This window comes from Panicum virgatum, chromosome 9N (assembly GCF_016808335.1).
Source record: "Panicum virgatum strain AP13 chromosome 9N, P.virgatum_v5, whole genome shotgun sequence".
Taxonomy (NCBI): domain Eukaryota; kingdom Viridiplantae; phylum Streptophyta; class Magnoliopsida; order Poales; family Poaceae; genus Panicum; species Panicum virgatum.
In genome coordinates this window covers 11,818,616-11,837,634 of record NC_053153.1, presented here as the reverse complement: position 1 = coordinate 11,837,634, position 19,019 = coordinate 11,818,616, and the positions used below count along the sequence as shown (strand labels likewise).

The following is a 19,019-nucleotide window of genomic DNA, read 5'->3' as shown; positions in this document are numbered from 1 at the left end:
CGCGTACTCATCCCTTTGCGTCACGGTCCAGCCCGAGGAAGAATCACGCCGCTGCGTGCCGCAGTCGTCGAGCGTTTTCTCCGGGGTTCTTCCGTGAAAGGGTGTGTTTAGATCGAAAAAAATGGGTAGAAAAGGTCACATCGGACACTAGATCACATTGTAGATCTTTTCGTTTGTTTGTGATAAATATTATCCTACCATGACCTAACTAGGCTTAAAAGATCCGTCTCGCAACGTACATCAAAATTATACAATTAATTTTTTTTTATTTACCTACATTTAGTACTCCATGCATGAGTCATTTGTTATATTTAATGTTTCGATGTAATGGAAAGTTTAGAGGAATTTGAGGATCTAAACACACCCGAAGTCAGGTCGCGTCGCCCGGAGGCCGGAGCCGCAGCCACCAGGGCCGGGCCGGCCGCGCGCGGCGCTGCCGGGCACGCGGGGCGCCTGTCTTCCCACAGGAGTTCACCGCACGGGCGCGGGCGCGCCCCAACCAACGACGTTTGGTTTCTTTGTGCTACTTGATAGCACGATTTTTTTTTTATTTGCATGGAATACTAAACGGAGTTTATTTGTAAAATTTTTTCATGGATGGATGTAATTTTTCGCGACGAATTTAATGGCATTGATTAATCGATGATTGTCTACAGTAATGCTACAGTAATCAGTCTTTAATCATGTGATTAAAGATCTCATTAAATTCGTCTCGCGAAGTAGCGTCGGGTTCCGAAGTTAGTTTTGTAAATTAATTTCATTTAGTACCCATAATTGTTGGTGTATTACCTGTGCTACGCCCCCAAACAAAACAGGGCCCAAGACAACGGCTGGACCACGCAGCGCGCCCTGCGAACATGCGTCCGTGCGACCGCGCCCGGCGCCCGGCACGGGCCGGCGAACGAACCCGGTGCCTACCCTGGCGGCGAAAGCCACGGCCCCGCACGGGCACGGACACAGACGGGGGTTCGCCTCGGCCCCGTGCCGGCGCCCGCCCGCGCCGCGGGGGTCACGGTCCGGCAGCGGCAGGGCCCCGCCCGACGGGCAGAAGCTGCGCCGCGGGTCGGGGGGCGAGGACAAGCGGACGCTGACGTGAGCGTCGGAAATTTCGAGAAGCGCGGAAAGGGACGCGCACTCGGGTACCGGTACTGCGCGAGCTGACGTCGGTGGTTGGGTTCGTTATCGGGGCGGTGGCGCCGCGGCGGTGGCGGTGGTCGACCGGCGCGTGGTGCGTGGCGACGGGACGGGACGGGACGGGATGGAAAGAGCGCGGCCGCCGACGTTAGCGGGGCTCGGCGGCCGCGTCGATCCTGATCCATTCCGCCTGGCGCCTGCCTGCCCGCGGCAGCGCGGGTTTGGGTCGGAGGCCGCCGCATCATCCTGACCGAACCATGCGCTCGTGCGCTCGTGGACTCGTGGGCGTGCGAGGACGGGGGCCCGGCCGGTCGCGGTCGTTCGTTACATCGTCTCATTTTCAGGGGCCAGAAAATATAAGCCAAGCACAGTAACTTTTTTTAATTTTATTCAACATCAGCAGCAGTAATCTTTTCCCCCACTCACAAACTATACTATAGATGAGGGATGGGAGATGGTCTTTTGTTTGACGTATATGGAAGAGAAAAAGGAGCTTTGGAGAAGTTTCTTGGCTTGGTGTTTGTTGTGCTTTTGTGATATAAAAATGCGCGTGTACGGTAGGTTCAGCTAACTTGGTACTAGCGTACTCGAAATTCTTTCGATATGGTTTGGTTATGTGTGAGGGCTTCATGACTCATCATAGGCTGGCTAGCTTGGGTTGAGTAGCGAACAGGGGCTTGCATTGGCTCCGGAACAGGCTAGCATTTGGTAGTACAGTAAGTTATCAGTAATAGTCAGTTTAGAGGTTGCAGATAGCTAGGTCTCCCTTTTGCAGCTTAGGATTTTTATCAGGAATTTAGATACATGGATCAGTTAGTTCGACAATTGTGAGACCTGGTAAAAAGATAGCAGTAGTTTAACTCTTCCAAGACTTGGTAAAAAATGAACACATTCAACTCCTGTGAGACTTGATTAAATAGAGTTGACGGTTCGATATTCTGATGGCAAGGACGTGAGGTATATATATTGCTCCAATATATGATACCTGTGCAATAGTGTTTGGAGATAGAGCATATATCCATACTGCCAAAACTCCCATAAAAAAATCACCAATGATGTGTTCCCGGTAGTTCTAGATTTAATTAGGTTCTTAGACAACTACTCTCATTCTCTACAAATTGATTAAACCGATGCTAAAAATAAGTACTATACATGTCATTAATTTGTCCTAACATGACACATGCTTTGCACATTAGACACATCCAAGTGATGTGCCTAACTTGTCACGTATGTCTTGCAAGACAAAAGATACGCAAATGGACCACCATTGTCTTTTAGCAACTTTGTTAGCATTTTAGTGTAGCCTGCCTAACTTCCAATATTGCATCTTTTTTTATGAAAAATATTGCCTCCTTGTGTCCCCTAACAAAATCAAATGCCTTATCAACGAGAAGGTTTATCGCTACATAATAAAAGCACCTATCCAAATCGTCAGAAAATCAAAGGTTGTACCCAGCCGCTTAAAATAGGCACATGGAATTGTTCTTCTGTACCAAACTTCAGCGAATAGAAGGAATTTAAATCTGTGCGCACTACACCACTCGCTTAACCATTTTTTTATTGGCTTGACAGTTTCCGTCCCGCTTAATTACCACCGGTTAATTACTTAATTTTCGCTGCAGATAGATAAGCAGAGAGAGAGAGAGTGGGGGACAGCTGCCAAGTGCCAAGAAGCCGAGAAGGCGAGAACCCCCATTTCCCCCTCTCCTCCGTTTCTCTCTCCTCACTTTCCCCTTTTTTTACAGCAAGCACATCTCTCTCTCTCCTCCCTCGTCTCTCACACACACACACCCCAGCAGCTTCTTCGTCTCCTCTCCCTCTCCCTCCCCAACAATCGCGAACCGGATAGATAGATCGGCCCTATCTTTGCCTCCTCCCGGGCGACTCGGCCGCAAGCTCGCCGCTTTCCTCTCGATCTTGCGCGCCTTCCCGTTTTGGGCCCTGCTCCGCATGGGGATTCCGGAGATCTTCGGGGCGGTTCGGTGCTGAGATGGTTCGCCGCATCACGCGCTGCTGTGACTCGCAACAGGTAGGCGTCCCTGGACTTTCCACTTTCTCGCTCCGATCTGCTGCGCGGGGCAGCTGGGGAGTAGTATTTACTTGCCTTTTGCTGGCCGGCAGAGAGCGTGAGCTTGGTGAGGGATCCTGATCTAGCTGAAGATTGGATATTTTTTTGGGGCGAGATTTCAGGTGTTTTTTTTTTCATACTGGATTTGTGCTTGTGGGCTTTCTTCCTTCCATTTTTGCAGCGTCTCTTTAGTATGTTGCTTCCGATTTGGTGGGATTTTTTTGTCTATTTCTTGCTTTATTAGTGATGACTGATGACTTGCTTTACTAATTTCTGGACTGGTTTCGTGTTGTTCTGTTTCTCGTCGTCTCTTTAGTTCTTCCGATCCGAGGAGCCCTGATGATGAACAGCATGCCGATCTCTGCGTCCCCTGCGGCAGGAATCGACGGCGGCGCGGTGGCGGCCGGCACGCCCAGGAAGAATGCCACGGCGGCGGCCGCTGTCGCCGAGATGGCGAGGCATCTCACCGTCGACACGGATGACGCCTTCGCCGGCCTGCTGGAGCTCGCCGCTGACGATGACGCGGAGGGGCTGCGCCGCGCGCTGGAGCGCGCCCCGCCGGCCGCTGCCGATGAGGCCGGCCTCTGGTATGGCCGCCGGAAGGTTCTGGAGCATCGCACCCCGCTGATGGTTGCCGCCACCTACGGGAGCCTCGCTGCGCTCCGCCTGCTGGTTTCTCTCCCATCCGTCGACGTCAACCGCCGCTCCGGCACCGACGGCACCACTGCTCTCCACTGCGTCGCCTCTGGTGGCTCACGGACGGTGGTTGAGGCCGTCAAGCTGCTGCTCGGTGCAGGGGCAGATGCTGATGCCACGGATGACTCTGGGCGCCGTCCAGCTGATGTGATCTCTGTGCCGCCGAAGATGTTTGACGCCAAGTTTGCCCTCCAAGATCTTCTTGGATGCCCGAAGCCTGAGCATGGCATGCTCCGGGTGGTGACAAGGTCCACCAACTCAATCTCATCACCCGTTTCATCCCCCACTGCAGAGGATGCACGCTCTCCATCTGCTGCTGTGATGATGACGGCAAAGTTTGCTGACCTGCCTAGGGTTGCGACATCGGAGAAGAAGGAATATCCAGTGGATCCATCCCTTCCAGATATCAAGAACAGCATCTATGCCTCTGATGAGTTCCGCATGTACTCATTCAAGATCCGCCCTTGTTCGCGGGCATACTCACATGACTGGACCGAGTGCCCCTTTGTCCACCCAGGAGAGAATGCTCGGCGCCGGGACCCCCGCAAGTACCACTACAGTTGTGTGCCATGCCCAGACTTCAGGAAAGGCGTGTGCCGGCGCGGTGACATGTGTGAGTATGCTCATGGAGTATTTGAGTGCTGGCTCCATCCAGCACAGTACCGTACACGGCTTTGCAAGGATGGTACAAGCTGTAACCGGCGTGTCTGTTTCTTTGCCCACACAACTGATGAGCTCCGCCCACTGTATGTATCCACTGGATCTGCTGTACCATCCCCGAGGGCTTCAGCAACAGCTGCAATGGAGATGGCTGCAGCTATGGGCTTGATGCCTGGTTCCCCATCATCTGTTTCAGCAGTAATGTCTCCGTTTACGCCACCGATGTCCCCTTCAGGCAATGGGATGCTCCCTTCATTGGGGTGGCAGCAGCCAAATGTTCCAACATTACACCTTCCTGGCAGCAGCCTTCAGTCAAGCAGGCTCCGAACGTCACTTAGTGCAAGGGATATGCCTGCCGATGACTACTCCCTGATGCAGGATCTTGATTCACAGCTTATGAATGATCTGTGCTATTCACGTCTCAGTTCATCCACAGGGAACCACTCTGCCCGAACCAAGTCCCTGAATCCGTCAAACCTGGATGATCTCTTCTCTGCCGAGATGGTCTCATCCCCGAGGTATAGTAATGCTGACCAGGGTGCTATGTTTTCACCTTCTCACAAGGCGGCTATCCTGAATCAGTTCCAGCAGCAGCAGCAAGCACTGCTTTCTCCAATCAACACTGGAGTATATTCACCAAAGGCTATGGACAACCAGCAGTTGCCTTCACACTCATCCCTGTTGCAAGCATCACTTGGGATATCCTCCCCTGGCCGGATGTCTCCACGGTGTGTCGAATCTGGTTCCCCAATGAACTCCCACCTAGCTGCTGCTCTTGCTCAGCGTGAGAAACAGCAGCAGCAGACAATGAGGAGTCTCAGTTCTCGTGACCTTGGGCCTAGTGCAGCACGAGCATCAGCTCTTGTTGGCTCCCCTCTAAGCTCATCATGGTCCAAGTGGGGGTCTCCTTCAGGGACACCAGATTGGGGTGTAAATGGTGAAGAATTGGGTAAGCTCCGCCGCTCATCGTCCTTTGAGCTGAGGTTTGGTGGTGATGACCCTGATCTCTCTTGGGTACATACACTGGTTAAAGAATCTCCACCAGAGAAGCAAGTTACCACGGCTGAATCCATTAACTCTGTTGGACCCTCACCGCTAATGCCTCCCGGCATGAACAATGGTGAAGGTTCTGGTCTGAGCACACAGCTTGATGGACATGACCAAGCTGCGGTTATAGGAGCATTGCTTGAGCAGATGCAGCTTGATCAGCAGATTGGTAGTCTAGCAACATAGGCCTGCAATGAGCCTGGAAGGTGTGAGGATAATATATTCTTGTCTAATGATTTCGAAGTATTTTTTTCCCGTCAATTGAGGTATTCAACAAAGATGGATAGCTGAAGGTGGTGATTCAGAGATTGGTTTTTCTTTAATTTTGGAGGTAAATCATATACATTATTGAGGTTCCAGTAGGTTAAAGAATGAAGTTTCTTGGTTGGGGTTGTTCCAAGTCCAACCCAGGTAGAATCGCACCCCGGCAGCATCAGTTCATCAATCAGAAGTTCTCTATTTTGTTAATTAACCCTGTTAAGAAAAGAAGACTTGTTCGCCGAATCAGAATTCTTTCCTTTCCCTAGTGGTGTTTATTTTGTTCATTATTATGATATTGATACTTGATGTACTGATGGTGTACTTGGGATTCTATAGTAGTCCTGTCAAGTTAAAAGGGTTTTTTTTCACCCTTCACAAATTGTCGTGGATTATCATGCAGCCTTGTTTTGGTTAAAACCTTGAGGCCTGCATAATCCCCTTGGATGATATTTTCAATAATGTAATATTGTTTTTGAACTTACTGCTATTGTTTTATCCCGCCATTCGCAATCATATGAGCTATATTCACCTGTATTTGGCCACTGTATTTGGTGAAATTCTAAGGCTTTGCAAATGGTTGGTGGATGCTGAGCACAATGAGAAAGACCACACCTTATCGCCTGTGCACGCGTGTGCGTTTGACTGGTAGATGGCTTGGTTAGTGGGTCTTGTCTGCGTTCAGTTTCTTATGGCGCATTTTGATTTGCCAAATGTGAGAGCGAGGTCATGCGCGGAATATTAATCTGCTGCTGCGAGATTGGAATCTTATCCTCGTCTATCCCCACCTAGATCGTGATTCGAATTCCTACCGGTGCTCCGGTGACGCGTATAAGCGGCAGGGATTCTTGTGTTTTCTTTAGGCCTGCGCGCATAGCAGACAGTCAGAAAAACACATGGTTCTAATCTTCTAGAAAAGCCATGCTAGTTTTTTCTACCATCCTAAGCTTTCTTTCGTGAAAGAGAATAGTTCCCCAGTTTCAAGTCCGCATGAGACCACTAACGACCCACTTGACACAAGAACATGCCGATCTCCCTGTTCCCTTTATCTGCAAAGCCACATCATATCTTTTCTTTTTTTTTTAGAATCCGGAAGCCTACAGTGAAGTGCTTTCGCCTGAAAATTGTCAAGACAAATTCCTCCGGTTGTTCCAAAGTTGCAACTGGCAAAGATGCTGCCGCTATGCTGCCACAGTCGCTAGTTACATCAAGTACACCGAAGTTCGCAGTGTAACAGCAACACAGCATCATCAGAGTTGGTCCGGGCAAAGGGGCAACTGAACGTCTGCGCCGCTTCCACGGTCCCCCTGCAGAAAAAGCGCAGGCTTGAAGTTTCCCCCTGGCCGCCCATGGTGGCATGGTCCACTTTGGATCCCCATCCGGAGGATGGCAGCAGCAACAGACGACGGCGCAAGGCCCATGCCATGACAACGTGCTGCAAGCATGGGTTGCTGCCGAGCCTAGATGCTCAGCCTGCATTTCCATCTCTGGCATGTGCCTTATCAAGCCCGTGTTCAGTTCCAACCTTCCAAATTCAAAATTTTTTTTCCGGCACCCGCATAGAGACTTAAATCTAGACGAAATAAAAAACGCATTGCGACTGCTGTCTGTAAATGGCGAGACGAATCTAATGAACCTAACTAGGCTGTAATTAGACGTTAAATTGCTACAGTAATGCTACAGTAAATAATCTCTAATGACATATTAATTAGGCTCATTAAATTCGTCTCGCGATTTACTGACGAGTTCTGTAATTATTTTTGTGATTAGTCTATGTTTAGTACATCAAATATAAAAAAATGTCTTTTTAAAATTTTTACAGCCTGCAACTAAACGGGGCCCAAGTTTTCGGCGAGGAGGGTTACGGACAAAGCACGCGACCTGCCAGTAGCGTAGAGGTAGAGCGGTGGTGGATCCCCAGCTGCCGGCACGAAACCCCCCGTCCAGCAGCCAGTGCCGTTGTCCAGACTCAAAAGACGGCTGCTCGACTGGTAGAGGGAATTGCCAGATGACGGCATGACGCCCATCCACGAGCAGGCATATCGGCCAGTACATCCACTGATCCAAATCGCACTGTGCCGATCCTACCAATCGACTTTCGGCGATGGCACACTGCGGAAGCCATCCTATGAGGGTGAGGTTCAGTGAACCACTTTATAGCGTACCAATGACGAATTCCTGCCTTCCGAGGACAAGTGCACATGCTGTTTATAGTTGGTATTTGATAACATCATGTAATTTTAAATAGACTTTTTTTAGAGGGAGGGAGGTTATAAAAAGAGATTGCCATGCTACTTATAATATTTTTTTCAATGCACAAATTGAAATTTTGGCAATTACTACAAGACACCTTTTTAAAAAATAACTTGTCTATTGAATTGAGATTTGGGAGGAAATAATCTTTTACAACTCAATAAAGAATTTAATACCTCCAATCCCCTTGGAACAAACCGTACTTATGTTCTAAAGGGCCTAGGCGCCTAGCTGTCGATGCCACCAAGAAACAAGTTCCTTGACAGCAAGCGTAGCGCATACTCCCTCCGTTTTCATTTACTAGGTTTGTCCTAAATCAAACATGACTAACTTTAATCAAATCTTTAGAAAAGTATAGTAACAACTATATTATCCAACGTGTGCACTATCAACAAATACTTCATCGGATTTGATAAAATAAATTTGGTATTGTAAATATTATTCTTTGTTTCTATGAATTTGGTTCATGTTTGATTTAGAACAAACCTAATACATGTAAATAAAAATAGAGGGAGTACAAAAATAACCTCAACCAACAGAAGCAAGGACAACCCCACTCAAGAAAATTTCCAGAGGTGTGGTAACTTCAGTCAAAAGAATCAATGGTTATCATATGGATGGATCTATCTCCATGCAGAGTACTAACTAATACAACTGGACTCCATTCAACGACGAACAAATAAATAAATAAGACTCAGTCCCATTAGCACCAAAAGGCAACTGCAAAGAACCAAATGGAAGATGGGCAAAACTAGGACACCAACACTAAAACTAATCTCCATTCGACGATTAAATATGGTACAAAACAGGTGTCAGTTTAAGTTACCAAAATCTAGTGTGACATCAGAACATTTATAGTCCGTAATCATTTGGATGCCCATATACAAAAATGCCACAACTTGTCTGCGCACATTGGAGGCCATTAGCTTACTGGTGGCTGACTGAATAGCATCGGTATTCAACACAAATAAAAATCATTCCCTCTTTTCTGGTTTCTGGACCTTGACATAAGGCAAAAATCCAAGAAGGTGGGTAATCCTTGGCTCCCACCCGCGTTGCTGAGCCCGACAGAACATCAAGAATGTGTTTGCATAGTATGAGTTAAGACCCATGAGCACATGCCACCATGCGTGCCCCTGCGGGTTGACATACCAACGTGAAAGCTTCTTACAACAGATGCGATCAACTAGCCAGCAGATAGTTCCAAGGGTTAATGCAAGAACCCACAGCTTCGCAAGCCGCTTCGCAGCCATGTCTTTTGTCTGTATGTAGTACTTGTACATCCGAGGGATGCAGAGGAGGCAGAGGCCAATGTAATGCAACTTGAATACTACTTGGAACCGGGCAAAGAAATGAACTACCGCGAAGGCAGCACCATATAGGAAAAGGAATGTAGGCATGGTGCTCCTGTAATGCCAGTCCGGTGAATAGAGGACATACATATATAGAAGGATCTCCCACACCATCGGAGTCTCATCACTCTGTTGGAGGCTGGAAAACAAGAAATCAACAAAGCAGAAGATAACCATAAAGAATATATTGCATAAAAGAGTAAATGTGACATGGATTAAAGTACAAGATGTCTAAACAAGTGATAGAAATAGGAAGTTTGTGAAAATATCCAAAAGTTTGCTAAAAGCGTAGTGCGCCAAAAAAAAAAGTGATGACCAAGAATAGCTCAAAATTCCAACCCTTCACATTCTTAGAAGTTATGGTAACCCTTCACGTTCTTAAAAGGTAGGGTAGCCCTTCTGTTCAAGTATGGATTCTAGTCAGTTTTGGGCAAGCAATCTAAATTTACGCATAAAGTCCTAGTCCTAGTGTCAAATATGTTCCCATTTCGAGTCAACTATATGGCGAAGATCAAGATTAGCTGTCGTTAGTGCTTTGCTGTCATACAAGTACTACAGTACCTATGATCGCTTGACTAAAGCTGTCAGTTGACCAGCCACAACAGATAACTAGACTACCTTAAGCCTTCCCCATGCACCTGGTGCTGAAGGTTGACTAAAAATACATATAAAGAAATAGAATATAAGATCTTTCAAAAAGTGTGCTAGGTGCATGCTGAGATTTATCACTGAACATCAGAAGGGCATTTACAACAGACATCATTTTGTGGATGGCCATCGTAACAGGTGCCAATGATAGTTCAGCAAGTGCATCAATATATTTCCAGCAGTGGAACCATATGCACCAAAACATAACACAAGAAAGATGTTAACTGCAATTCAGCAAACTATGCATTTCTGGCAGTTTCTGTAAAAATGTGCATGCAAAGCGTGTTTGGTTGGTCCAGGGATTCATTAACTTAGGCGTGGATCACGAAACATTCTCACAAAATGAACCCAAGAATCCCAAAAGGAAAAGAAAAACAACAAAGCACAAGAAAAAAATAAAGGATAAAAGAAACTATAACATCTAAATAAATGGATATACGTTTACAGACCATCTGAACCCTCTTTGTTTACATGGCAAACTACAACTTCTGGACAACAAACTACACTCAGGATTTAAATAAATTAACTCCATCTTGTGTTTTAATGCTAAAAGATCTGCATTGTAAGTTGGCACAGTACTCTAGAATAAGAATTGTTGTCAATCAAGAAAAGATCCTGAGAAAGCTTGTTCAGTGACAGAACTTTTGCGAGCTATGACCTTTTTTGCACAAAAAAAAAAAGATCAATGCAACCATCCTGAGCCCATTCTCCACAGCCTCAAATCATTTGGTGACTCAACTGGGAAATGTGCATCACAAAAAGGGCAAGGTTTAACATGAGGCTGCTAGCGGGCCCAACAATGCTATGTTCCATATCAACTGATGGCCCAACACAACACATTTGTGCTAAAATATATTTGCAGAATAAATTCTTAAATCAGTAGTTCCTTGGTGGTTTTGGCAGAATGTAAGTGATTTTGTAAAGTTCACTCAAGTAATTTACAAAACAAGTCTCAACATTTTAAAGTTCAGCTACACATACCAGGTAAATACCTACAATCTGTGGCACTCCACAGTTATGAATCTTTACATAAACCCAAGAAGACAGATATCTTAGTTGCCAATCAAAGATGGGACAGACTTATTTTTAAAAAATAAAATTATGAACCACTGGCACCAGCTCCACATGCTATGGAGAAAAGCATCAAATCCAGAAGTAACAAATTACAAATCTCTTTATAACATCGTTGGTCAGTTTTCTACACAAAACGACTAGAGGGGGGAATGATGTCCAGCCAGCAAATAACCCTTTCCCAGAAAGGCAACAGTTCAAGCCTTCATACAAAGATGAAAAAACATAGGTGATTTAATAACTCCAAAAGAAGGTTTAATATGGCAACCAAAACCAGAACACAATGCAAAGCGCCTATCTATAATGAGCCAAACTCAATCAAGGGCATTGGAGAAGAGAATAAACTCTTTAACAGTTTCTCAAGTAGCTACTCTGGTAATCACAAGATTAGAAGTGTCACTTCAAGAAACATATACAACTTTCAATTGATAAGAGGAAACTTACACATGTTGCAAGGTGGCATGGAAAATCATACTCCCAATAGCAAGTATCATATTGGATATGTGCAGGACACTGAACCGTTTCTCAAAACCTTGGCGGAAAGCATTGACTAGTCCAATAAGCGCCAAAAGAACGCACGGGACATTAGAAATGGTATTGTAGAATTCTGCAATATATGATGAGTGTGCGTAGTTCTCCTCGCACAACTCGGTCGTTGATGTAACAGGACCCCAGAAGCTCGCTACCATTGAATCCGCCATTCTTAGCTCTTGATTTGCTACCCTAGCAACAGCCTGTGTCACCAGAGTTGGAGGTCAATATGGCTGGTGCTAAATCATGGGCGCACCAGAGAGAAGACCTGTAAATATGATTTTGTTAGGCTTATTAGATCAATGTTATCGGATATCAATATACACTCCCAGCTCATCCCACCCCCCGCTCAAGATGTCAAAAACAGTGCATCCAGCATACTAATAGTAGAGAAGCCAGAAATACATCAAACAAATGGCAAGATAAATCGTGTACCCACAAGTCAGGTCTTCCAGCACCGCACTAAACTAAAGACTTGCCTCTCCAGAACAGGAAGTCCAAAGTCAACACTATCAACGGGCCACCACAAGAACTAAACAACTTCCTCAGCAAGGACTAGAAGCAGGCTTACCAATCCCGTCGATACAACAGAACGACATGTAAGATTAAACTCAGAACCAATTTTCCTCGACGCTCTCACTGTCTCGCAACAGAACCCACCAGCTCCGTCAGATCACATGAGAACGCCCAACCCTCTAGGATCCCGATCCCCGGAGCCTACCTCCCCGCCCTACTGATCCCAACCGCATCCAGACCAACCCTCCAAGACGCTCCGGAACAGATCTGCGGAAGCCGCAGCGGAAGGCGAATGATCAAACTAACACAACACGGCGCAATTAGCGAACTACCGATCGCGGGACCCTCTTCCAGGATCCGGATCGTCCGCGGAACCGTCGACCGGAGTAACCCACCGAATCGGGGGCGCGGCCAACCGGCGCGAGGAGGATCCGCGGCTAGGGTTTTGATCGCGCCGACTCGGGGGGAGGGAGGGAAGGAATCGGAGGACGGCGGTTACCTCGGGCTGGGCTCGGACGGGCGCTCCCGCTCGCTCGCTGGCTGACTCGGGGTGCTCGCTCGCTTGCTGCTAGGGCATGCGAGCGGGGGGGAAGACGGCGAGGCCCGTGGGGTACTTGCGTCGCGTCGCCCGGGGTGGTTTGGCTCGATCGCTGATCGAATCTCTCTTGGCTTTCCCTTCCCTTTTCTTTTTCTTTCATTTTTGTCCTTTTTCCTTTTTTTTCCCTCTTTCTTTTTCCGGTTTCGATTTCGATGTCGAGGACCGACCGGTTTGCTCTTTGCTGGTGGTACGCTCTGTGCTGGTTCGAGAGACCCTGGCCCACGCGTCGGTGAAAGCGGGTGGGGGGCCACGGGAGGGTGTGGGTGGCGTTCTGCGGCCGCTTTGTTGGTGCCCGCAGGTTGGGCCCACGCGTGGTCCATTCGCGGTGGACGGTGGGGTGGGGTGGGGCGGGTTCACTCGCAGCCTCACAGTCACAGGTGGTACGAAACGGCGTGCGCGCCGCTGCTTTCACGCGGATATCTGCCTGCGGCTGCACACGGGCCGACGCGAATGGCCCGTTTGGCAATTGCCACGGCCCTTCGTTTCCTTTCTGCAACGCAGAAATTCTGAACTCGCTTATTTTCTACATCAAAAAACAGTAAACACTTATTTTTTTGCGAGGTAAAAAAACAGATGAGCACGCACCTTATAGATGTCAACAGATTCTTTTAAGAAAAAAAAAAGCAATGTCAACAGATCTGATACGAGACCAATACCATCACATGCATCGATGGTCAAGTTGGCTAATGTGAGGGTCTTCTTCTTTTATACTAGTGCAAGCTAAAACAAATAAAAATTATATAATCGCAACGTGGTCTTAGTGCCTTTTTCTGACAAACTAGACCCCAATAGCTCAATAAGAAAGTTTTGTTGCCAATAAAGCAGACCATGCCAAGGTGGTAGGGAAGTGGCTACGTGCTTAGTATGACTTGAGTTCCTGCTACAAATATGACTTGAGTTCAGAGTGAATAGTTTTGTGTTTGAAATTCAGATTAATTAGGTCTAGCACTTGAATGATATACCTTTGTTGATAAGATTCAACTAAAACCCAAACTTTCTTATTCCGGGGTGAATTTTGAGGCAAGCTTAATGATAATTGAATCAAATTTGAAATTTTGCACATAGCCTAAGCTTGTGAGAGTCTAAAGTATGAGATTATGTGTTGGAAGTTGGAACTGTGACATATGCCAGCTGAAAACTGAAAGTAAAGCCGTTTATAGTTTCGAGTGTTGGCATTTTGGAAGATTTCTTGCCCGCATATAGGTGATGAGCTATAGGGAATAGATGCAACGAATTAATCACCCATAAAAGTCTCGATTCTCGAAATAATTTTTTTGTCTAAATGCCGTTTTTGTATATTTTTAAAATTGCGCAGTATAACTCAGACACTCACAAATACATGTACGCAAACTCTACCTATAAGCATCTTCGAAGACCAACTGTCAAATCCTCGAGATTGACGAAGTTACCACAGACACCTCCCTGTCGATGGAAACGTCGCCTACTATTGAAAGCACAATATCGTTAAATCCTAGAATATTCGATCCACAGAAAATCGAACCAAGACTTGGGATGCTATCGAGACTCTTGTAACCACAAATCTACATGCCCTTTCGCTTTGGTATACCCATCTTACATCTCTTAATTCTTTTGCAAAAATCAATACAGACACGAACACTCACAAACGCATATACACTCAACCCTATGAGTACACGCGAGCATCTCTAAAAGACTGAGCCGGTAGATTCTCAAGATTGACGAAGTCACTACTAGCGCCGCTATCGACAAACATATCGCCTACCACTAAAAAAGATCGCCAGTTCAATTCTGAAATAAATTTAGAAAAATATGAGCACAAATGCCGAGTCGAAGACTCGAACCCTGATGGGAAGATTAGATTCCACCACAAACAACCCTACTAGAGTTGCCTTCCCAGAGTTGAGCTAGTTCGCAACATCTTCTTAATTACTCAACCATTTTGTGATCTTGATTAATCAAATTTTCATAAAACACTATAAAATGCCCCCTTGCCTCTAGCATGTAATGCTACTTCGACCAAGTGTTGTACAAGAGCAACTCGGTTGAGACATATGATGAAGCTTTGCAGCTTGCTCGGGAGGTAAGTGCTCATACCTCTTCATGCCCACCCTCGTGCTATATCCTTCGACTTACCCTTCAAAAAATGGCGAACTAGACAGTAGCGCTTGTTTCTCCCTTTTCTCCTTTTTTGTTTTTATTTTCAGGCTTTACTTTCTGCAGAATTTGTTTTTATTTCCCCACTTATTTTTCAATATATACACCGTTATACTGAATTTGAATTTGGAACAATTCTGTAATTTTCTTACAAAAGTACATCATGCCTACATTCAAGAGCACTGGAGATGTTCTCCGAGACTGCGTTCCTCATATGCCGCAACAGAGTCGTCCTAGGCTTCTACAAGTTTTGCTCATCTTCCCGGGAGACAAACGGCACTCTGAAAGTTCAGGTGTCTGAAGATCTGGAGAAGTGGAGAGTGGAGACTAAACAGATCCCAACATAACAAAACTGACGAAATTATTATTCAGCAGACTGCAGACTTATAACATTCACCAATGCTTTCCATGACAGAGAAGAGCATACCACGCTGGTGCACATCACATATATCCAACCCCAGTGCCGAGCCACACTAGCCATCGATCGAGCTAGAACGTTTCCTCCCAGTCCCAGACACACATGCTCCCGACGACACCTCCCTTATTCCCCCTAGCTACTTATTCACAGCTCCGAACTGAAGCGATGAGGAACACAGACACGCACCGGCCGGTAGCCCAGCACCCAGCAAACACACACCACAGGTGACAAAGCAAACACACTCGGTCGGGGAGACGAGCAATCCTGGACTGCACGAACACAGGCATGCATTCCACTACCCCTGCTGTGCCCGCGTAGTGGTAGCACCGTGCACTGGCTAGCTCGCTCACGAGGACGACCTGCCGCCGCCCGCGCCGGCGCCGCCTCCGCCTCCGGCGGCCTCCTGCGCCCTGCTCTGGATGGCGTGGCCGGCCTGCGCGGTCTTGTGGCCCGCGTGCGCCGCGGCCTCCGCCATCCGGCGGCGCGCCTCCTCCACGTAGTCCGGGGTGCGCTGGAACGCCTGCCGCGCCGTGTTGGCGAGGCACGTCAGCGAGGAGAGCCCGCCCAGGCCCAGCGCGCCCGACGTGAGGAACCCCGTCACCGCCATCCCGATGAGCAGCGCGGCCGGGACGAGCACGGGGCTGAAGATCAGGAACACCGGGGTGGCCACGGCGAGCCCCACCACGGAGGCCGCCAGCGCGAGGCCCGACAGCACCAGCAGCAGCCCGCCCAGCGGGAACAGCGTCGCCACCGTCAGCGCCTGCGACGCCGTGGGCCCCTTGTCGTGGATCATGCCCTTCACCTGCTCCCCCACCGGCCGGCCGCCGCCGCCCTGCTGGCCGGCGTGGGTGCCGCCGTAGATGCCGCCGCGCGCGTCGCGATCCGCCATCGCTAGCCCGTGCGTGCGTGCCGCAGCCGGTGGAGGAATGGTCGATGGATAGATCGAGGAGCCTTGCGGGGAAGAACTGGCAAGCGGAGGAGTGAAGTGGGGAGACCCCCGGCCAGGACGCCGTATATAGGTGGCGAGAGCGGCGACACGTAGGGGAGGGGAGGGGAGGGGGTACGTGTCCGGGGTGGAGGCCTGCATGGAGAACACCGGTCGAGGGGGCTGACACGGCACGCCGCGCTCGGAGCCCCTGGCTGCAGGTTCACGAGGGGCGTGTCGTGTGTGTGCGTGCCAGCAGGCTGCCAGCGCAAGGGGGCTGACAGCGTCGGACAGCAGACGGTGATCAAGTCGGCTACCGTGTGCCCTGGTGTGGTCAAGTGGGTTTTGTATTTGAATTCATATTTTACCACGAGTTTGGTAGAGTTCAAACGAGATACAATGACAGGAGCAGATACACACATACGGCTCCCTTCCATTCAGAAGAGTTATATGGTTTTGCTGCGCTGCTATGTGGAATCTAGTTTGCAACGTTTTCATTTATCCTATTAAGATTTTGTTGTAATGGGTTGTTAAAACATGCTTAATTTTGAAAGAAACAGTGCTCTCTTGAAAAGTCATAGTAATGGCAAGCTTTGTTCCTCTTTCGAAAAAGGAACTCTCACTGAAATGATACATGAATTTTTTGTGTATTTGTCAGTAGGGGCTAGTATGTTTTCTAATCAAAGTGTTTCTACATCATTAGACTATCATCTATCAAAATTCTTGTCGGCCTATATTTAGGGAGGTGCAGCGGGGTGTTGGAGGATTGGGGCAAATGAGATTGGGTTCACTATTGTACATTTTTTTCGCGACCGTGGCTGAGCACATTTTTCATTAGGAGGAAAGCAGTTACAAACATAATCTTGATGTGGCCATGCGGAGATTGACCACCACAAGAGCACAAAAGACTAAACAAAAAGAAACACTAAAAAAACACACACAAGCTGAAAACACAACGACAACATGAACAGCAGCAAAGCAACACGGAGGTGACAAAAGACACGACCAACACCACCTGCCAGAACCCTACCACTAAACCTGCAAGCAGAGACACAACGCCCAGGGCACAAAGGTCTACGACCTAGCAAAGGTGGCAAAGCATCCACCCTATCAACCAACCACGGCGGCAAAGCATCCTCCCGAAGCAAACTTGAACCAACATGACGACGGCGGCAAAGCATCCGCCACATCGAAACGGCGGCAAAGCATCCGCCAGCGAAGAGGATCCAACGACCAAAAGCGACCCGGGCAATGCAGATGAAATGAAGCGAAGGCAGGCGCAAGAGCATCCGCCACCAGCAAGGCTTCCACCGTCGTCGTCCGACCAACATGGTCTAGGTTTTCACCCGGAAGGCAAGCTGGAGAGGGAGGAAAGGGGCGGAAGAATGATGCCTTCAAGAAGGTAAACGGCGCCCGATGGCGTTGTCGTCATCGAACCGCAAGCGGATCCAAGGCTTTCGCCATCACCCCTTTCCAACCCAGAGCCGACGACGGACAGAGCAAGCAGCGGAGCCGCACCACAGACCCAGGCCACACCATGAGGCCGGCAGCAGTAGCAGCCACGACCAACAGCCACCGAGAGCGGCGAGGACCGGAGGCCGGCAGCCGGCCACCAGTCACCGGCCTCGACAAGGGCAGGCGAACGGAGGCACGGCCATACGAGGCGGCGCGCGGCGAGCCCTGGCCACCTGAGGTGAGGCCCGCCCAGGGCAAGCGGCCAAGCGCAACGGCAACGGCGCAACCGGGAGCCCTGGCCATCCGAGGCCGCAACGGCGACATGGCCAGGCGCCCCGGCCCCTGAGACGACGGCGGCGATACGGTCAGGACCTGTAACATCCCGAAAACTCACCAAAATAAATCAAGCGCTAAAGTTGTTTTTATCGTTAAGCTCGACTCAAACCTTGAACCCTAATTCCCAGAGTCTCCCCCGAACAACCCGACATCCGAATTCAATTCGCGTCCCATCTTTCCCATCCAACGCGACGCACCGCGACCGGCCGCCGCGAATCTCGCCCCCTCTTTTTCCTCTCTCCTTTTTCCTCCTTTCCCTCCTGGCCGCGTGCCCATCCCCCGTGGCCCGCACTCGCGTGGCGACGCCACGCGTGGCCGACCGCGGCCGCAGTCGCCGCTGGCGCGCACCGCCCCCCTCTCCTTTTCCCTTTCCCTCCCATTTTTTCTTCCTTCTTTTCTCCTATTTCCTTTTTCCCTTTTTCTCTTTTTCCTTTTTCTTTTCTCTCCCTCTCTCCTTCCTTTCTCTCTCTCCCTCCTCTGCCTCGCTCCCACTCGCCCCGAGCGTCGCCGTGCTCGGCCGCTCCCCGCGCCCGCGCACACGCCTCGGCTCGCCACTTGGCCGCGCTCGCGCGCGCCTGCGCCGGCTGCGCCACGCCGCCCCGACCCCGGCCTCGCCCAGCTCGCTTGCCCCGCTCCTGTGCGCGTGCCTGCCCGTGCGAACGCGCGCGCGCGCACGCACACGGCGCCCCGGTCAACCGAACTCCCGCGCGCACACGCTCACGTCGCGCCGAGCCGCGTCGCGCACGCGCATCGCGTGCCCGCGCCGCGTGCCGGTCCGCACCCGCGCCGCTCGCCGAGCCCGCGTGCGAGCCTGGCCACGCCGCGCGCCGCCTGTCGCTGCGCCGCCCCGCTCAACGCCGCGACGCCCGCCACCTTGCCCCGATTCCGCGCGCCTGCGCCCACGTGCCCGCGCGCCTGCC

General features: G+C 49.5%; 3 protein-coding genes across 4 annotated transcripts; 1 reads left to right on the top strand and 2 right to left on the bottom strand.

The window, feature by feature from the left end:
- Positions 1 to 2,821: 2,821 nt before the first annotated feature.
- Positions 2,822 to 6,362, top strand: LOC120688214 (zinc finger CCCH domain-containing protein 24). Of its 2 annotated transcripts, XM_039970408.1 has the most exons (3): positions 2,822 to 3,163; positions 3,519 to 4,146; positions 4,252 to 6,362. In XM_039970408.1, exons 2-3 carry the CDS (start codon positions 3,542 to 3,544, stop codon positions 5,789 to 5,791), a joined length of 2,145 nt encoding a protein of 714 aa, XP_039826342.1. In that variant the 5' UTR covers positions 2,822 to 3,163; positions 3,519 to 3,541; the 3' UTR covers positions 5,792 to 6,362. The 2 variants fall into 2 exon arrangements, with proteins under 2 accessions (XP_039826342.1, XP_039826341.1); XM_039970407.1 differs by having other exon boundaries at positions 2,823 to 3,163; positions 3,519 to 6,362.
- Positions 6,363 to 8,697: 2,335 nt separating this feature from the next.
- LOC120688490 (alkaline ceramidase-like) lies at positions 8,698 to 12,896 on the bottom strand. Its single transcript, XM_039970831.1, has 3 exons — positions 12,734 to 12,896; positions 11,632 to 11,986; positions 8,698 to 9,607 (listed from the first exon to the last, which is right to left on the bottom strand). The coding sequence occupies exons 2-3, from the start codon at positions 11,886 to 11,888 to the stop codon at positions 9,091 to 9,093; spliced, it is 774 nt and encodes a 257-aa protein (XP_039826765.1). The 5' UTR covers positions 11,889 to 11,986; positions 12,734 to 12,896; the 3' UTR covers positions 8,698 to 9,090.
- Positions 12,897 to 15,309: 2,413 nt separating this feature from the next.
- LOC120687575 (oleosin Zm-II-like) lies at positions 15,310 to 16,377 on the bottom strand. Its single transcript, XM_039969590.1, has one exon. The coding sequence runs from the start codon at positions 16,270 to 16,272 to the stop codon at positions 15,730 to 15,732; it is 543 nt and encodes a 180-aa protein (XP_039825524.1). The 5' UTR covers positions 16,273 to 16,377; the 3' UTR covers positions 15,310 to 15,729.
- Between the last annotated feature and the right edge of the window lie 2,642 nt (positions 16,378 to 19,019).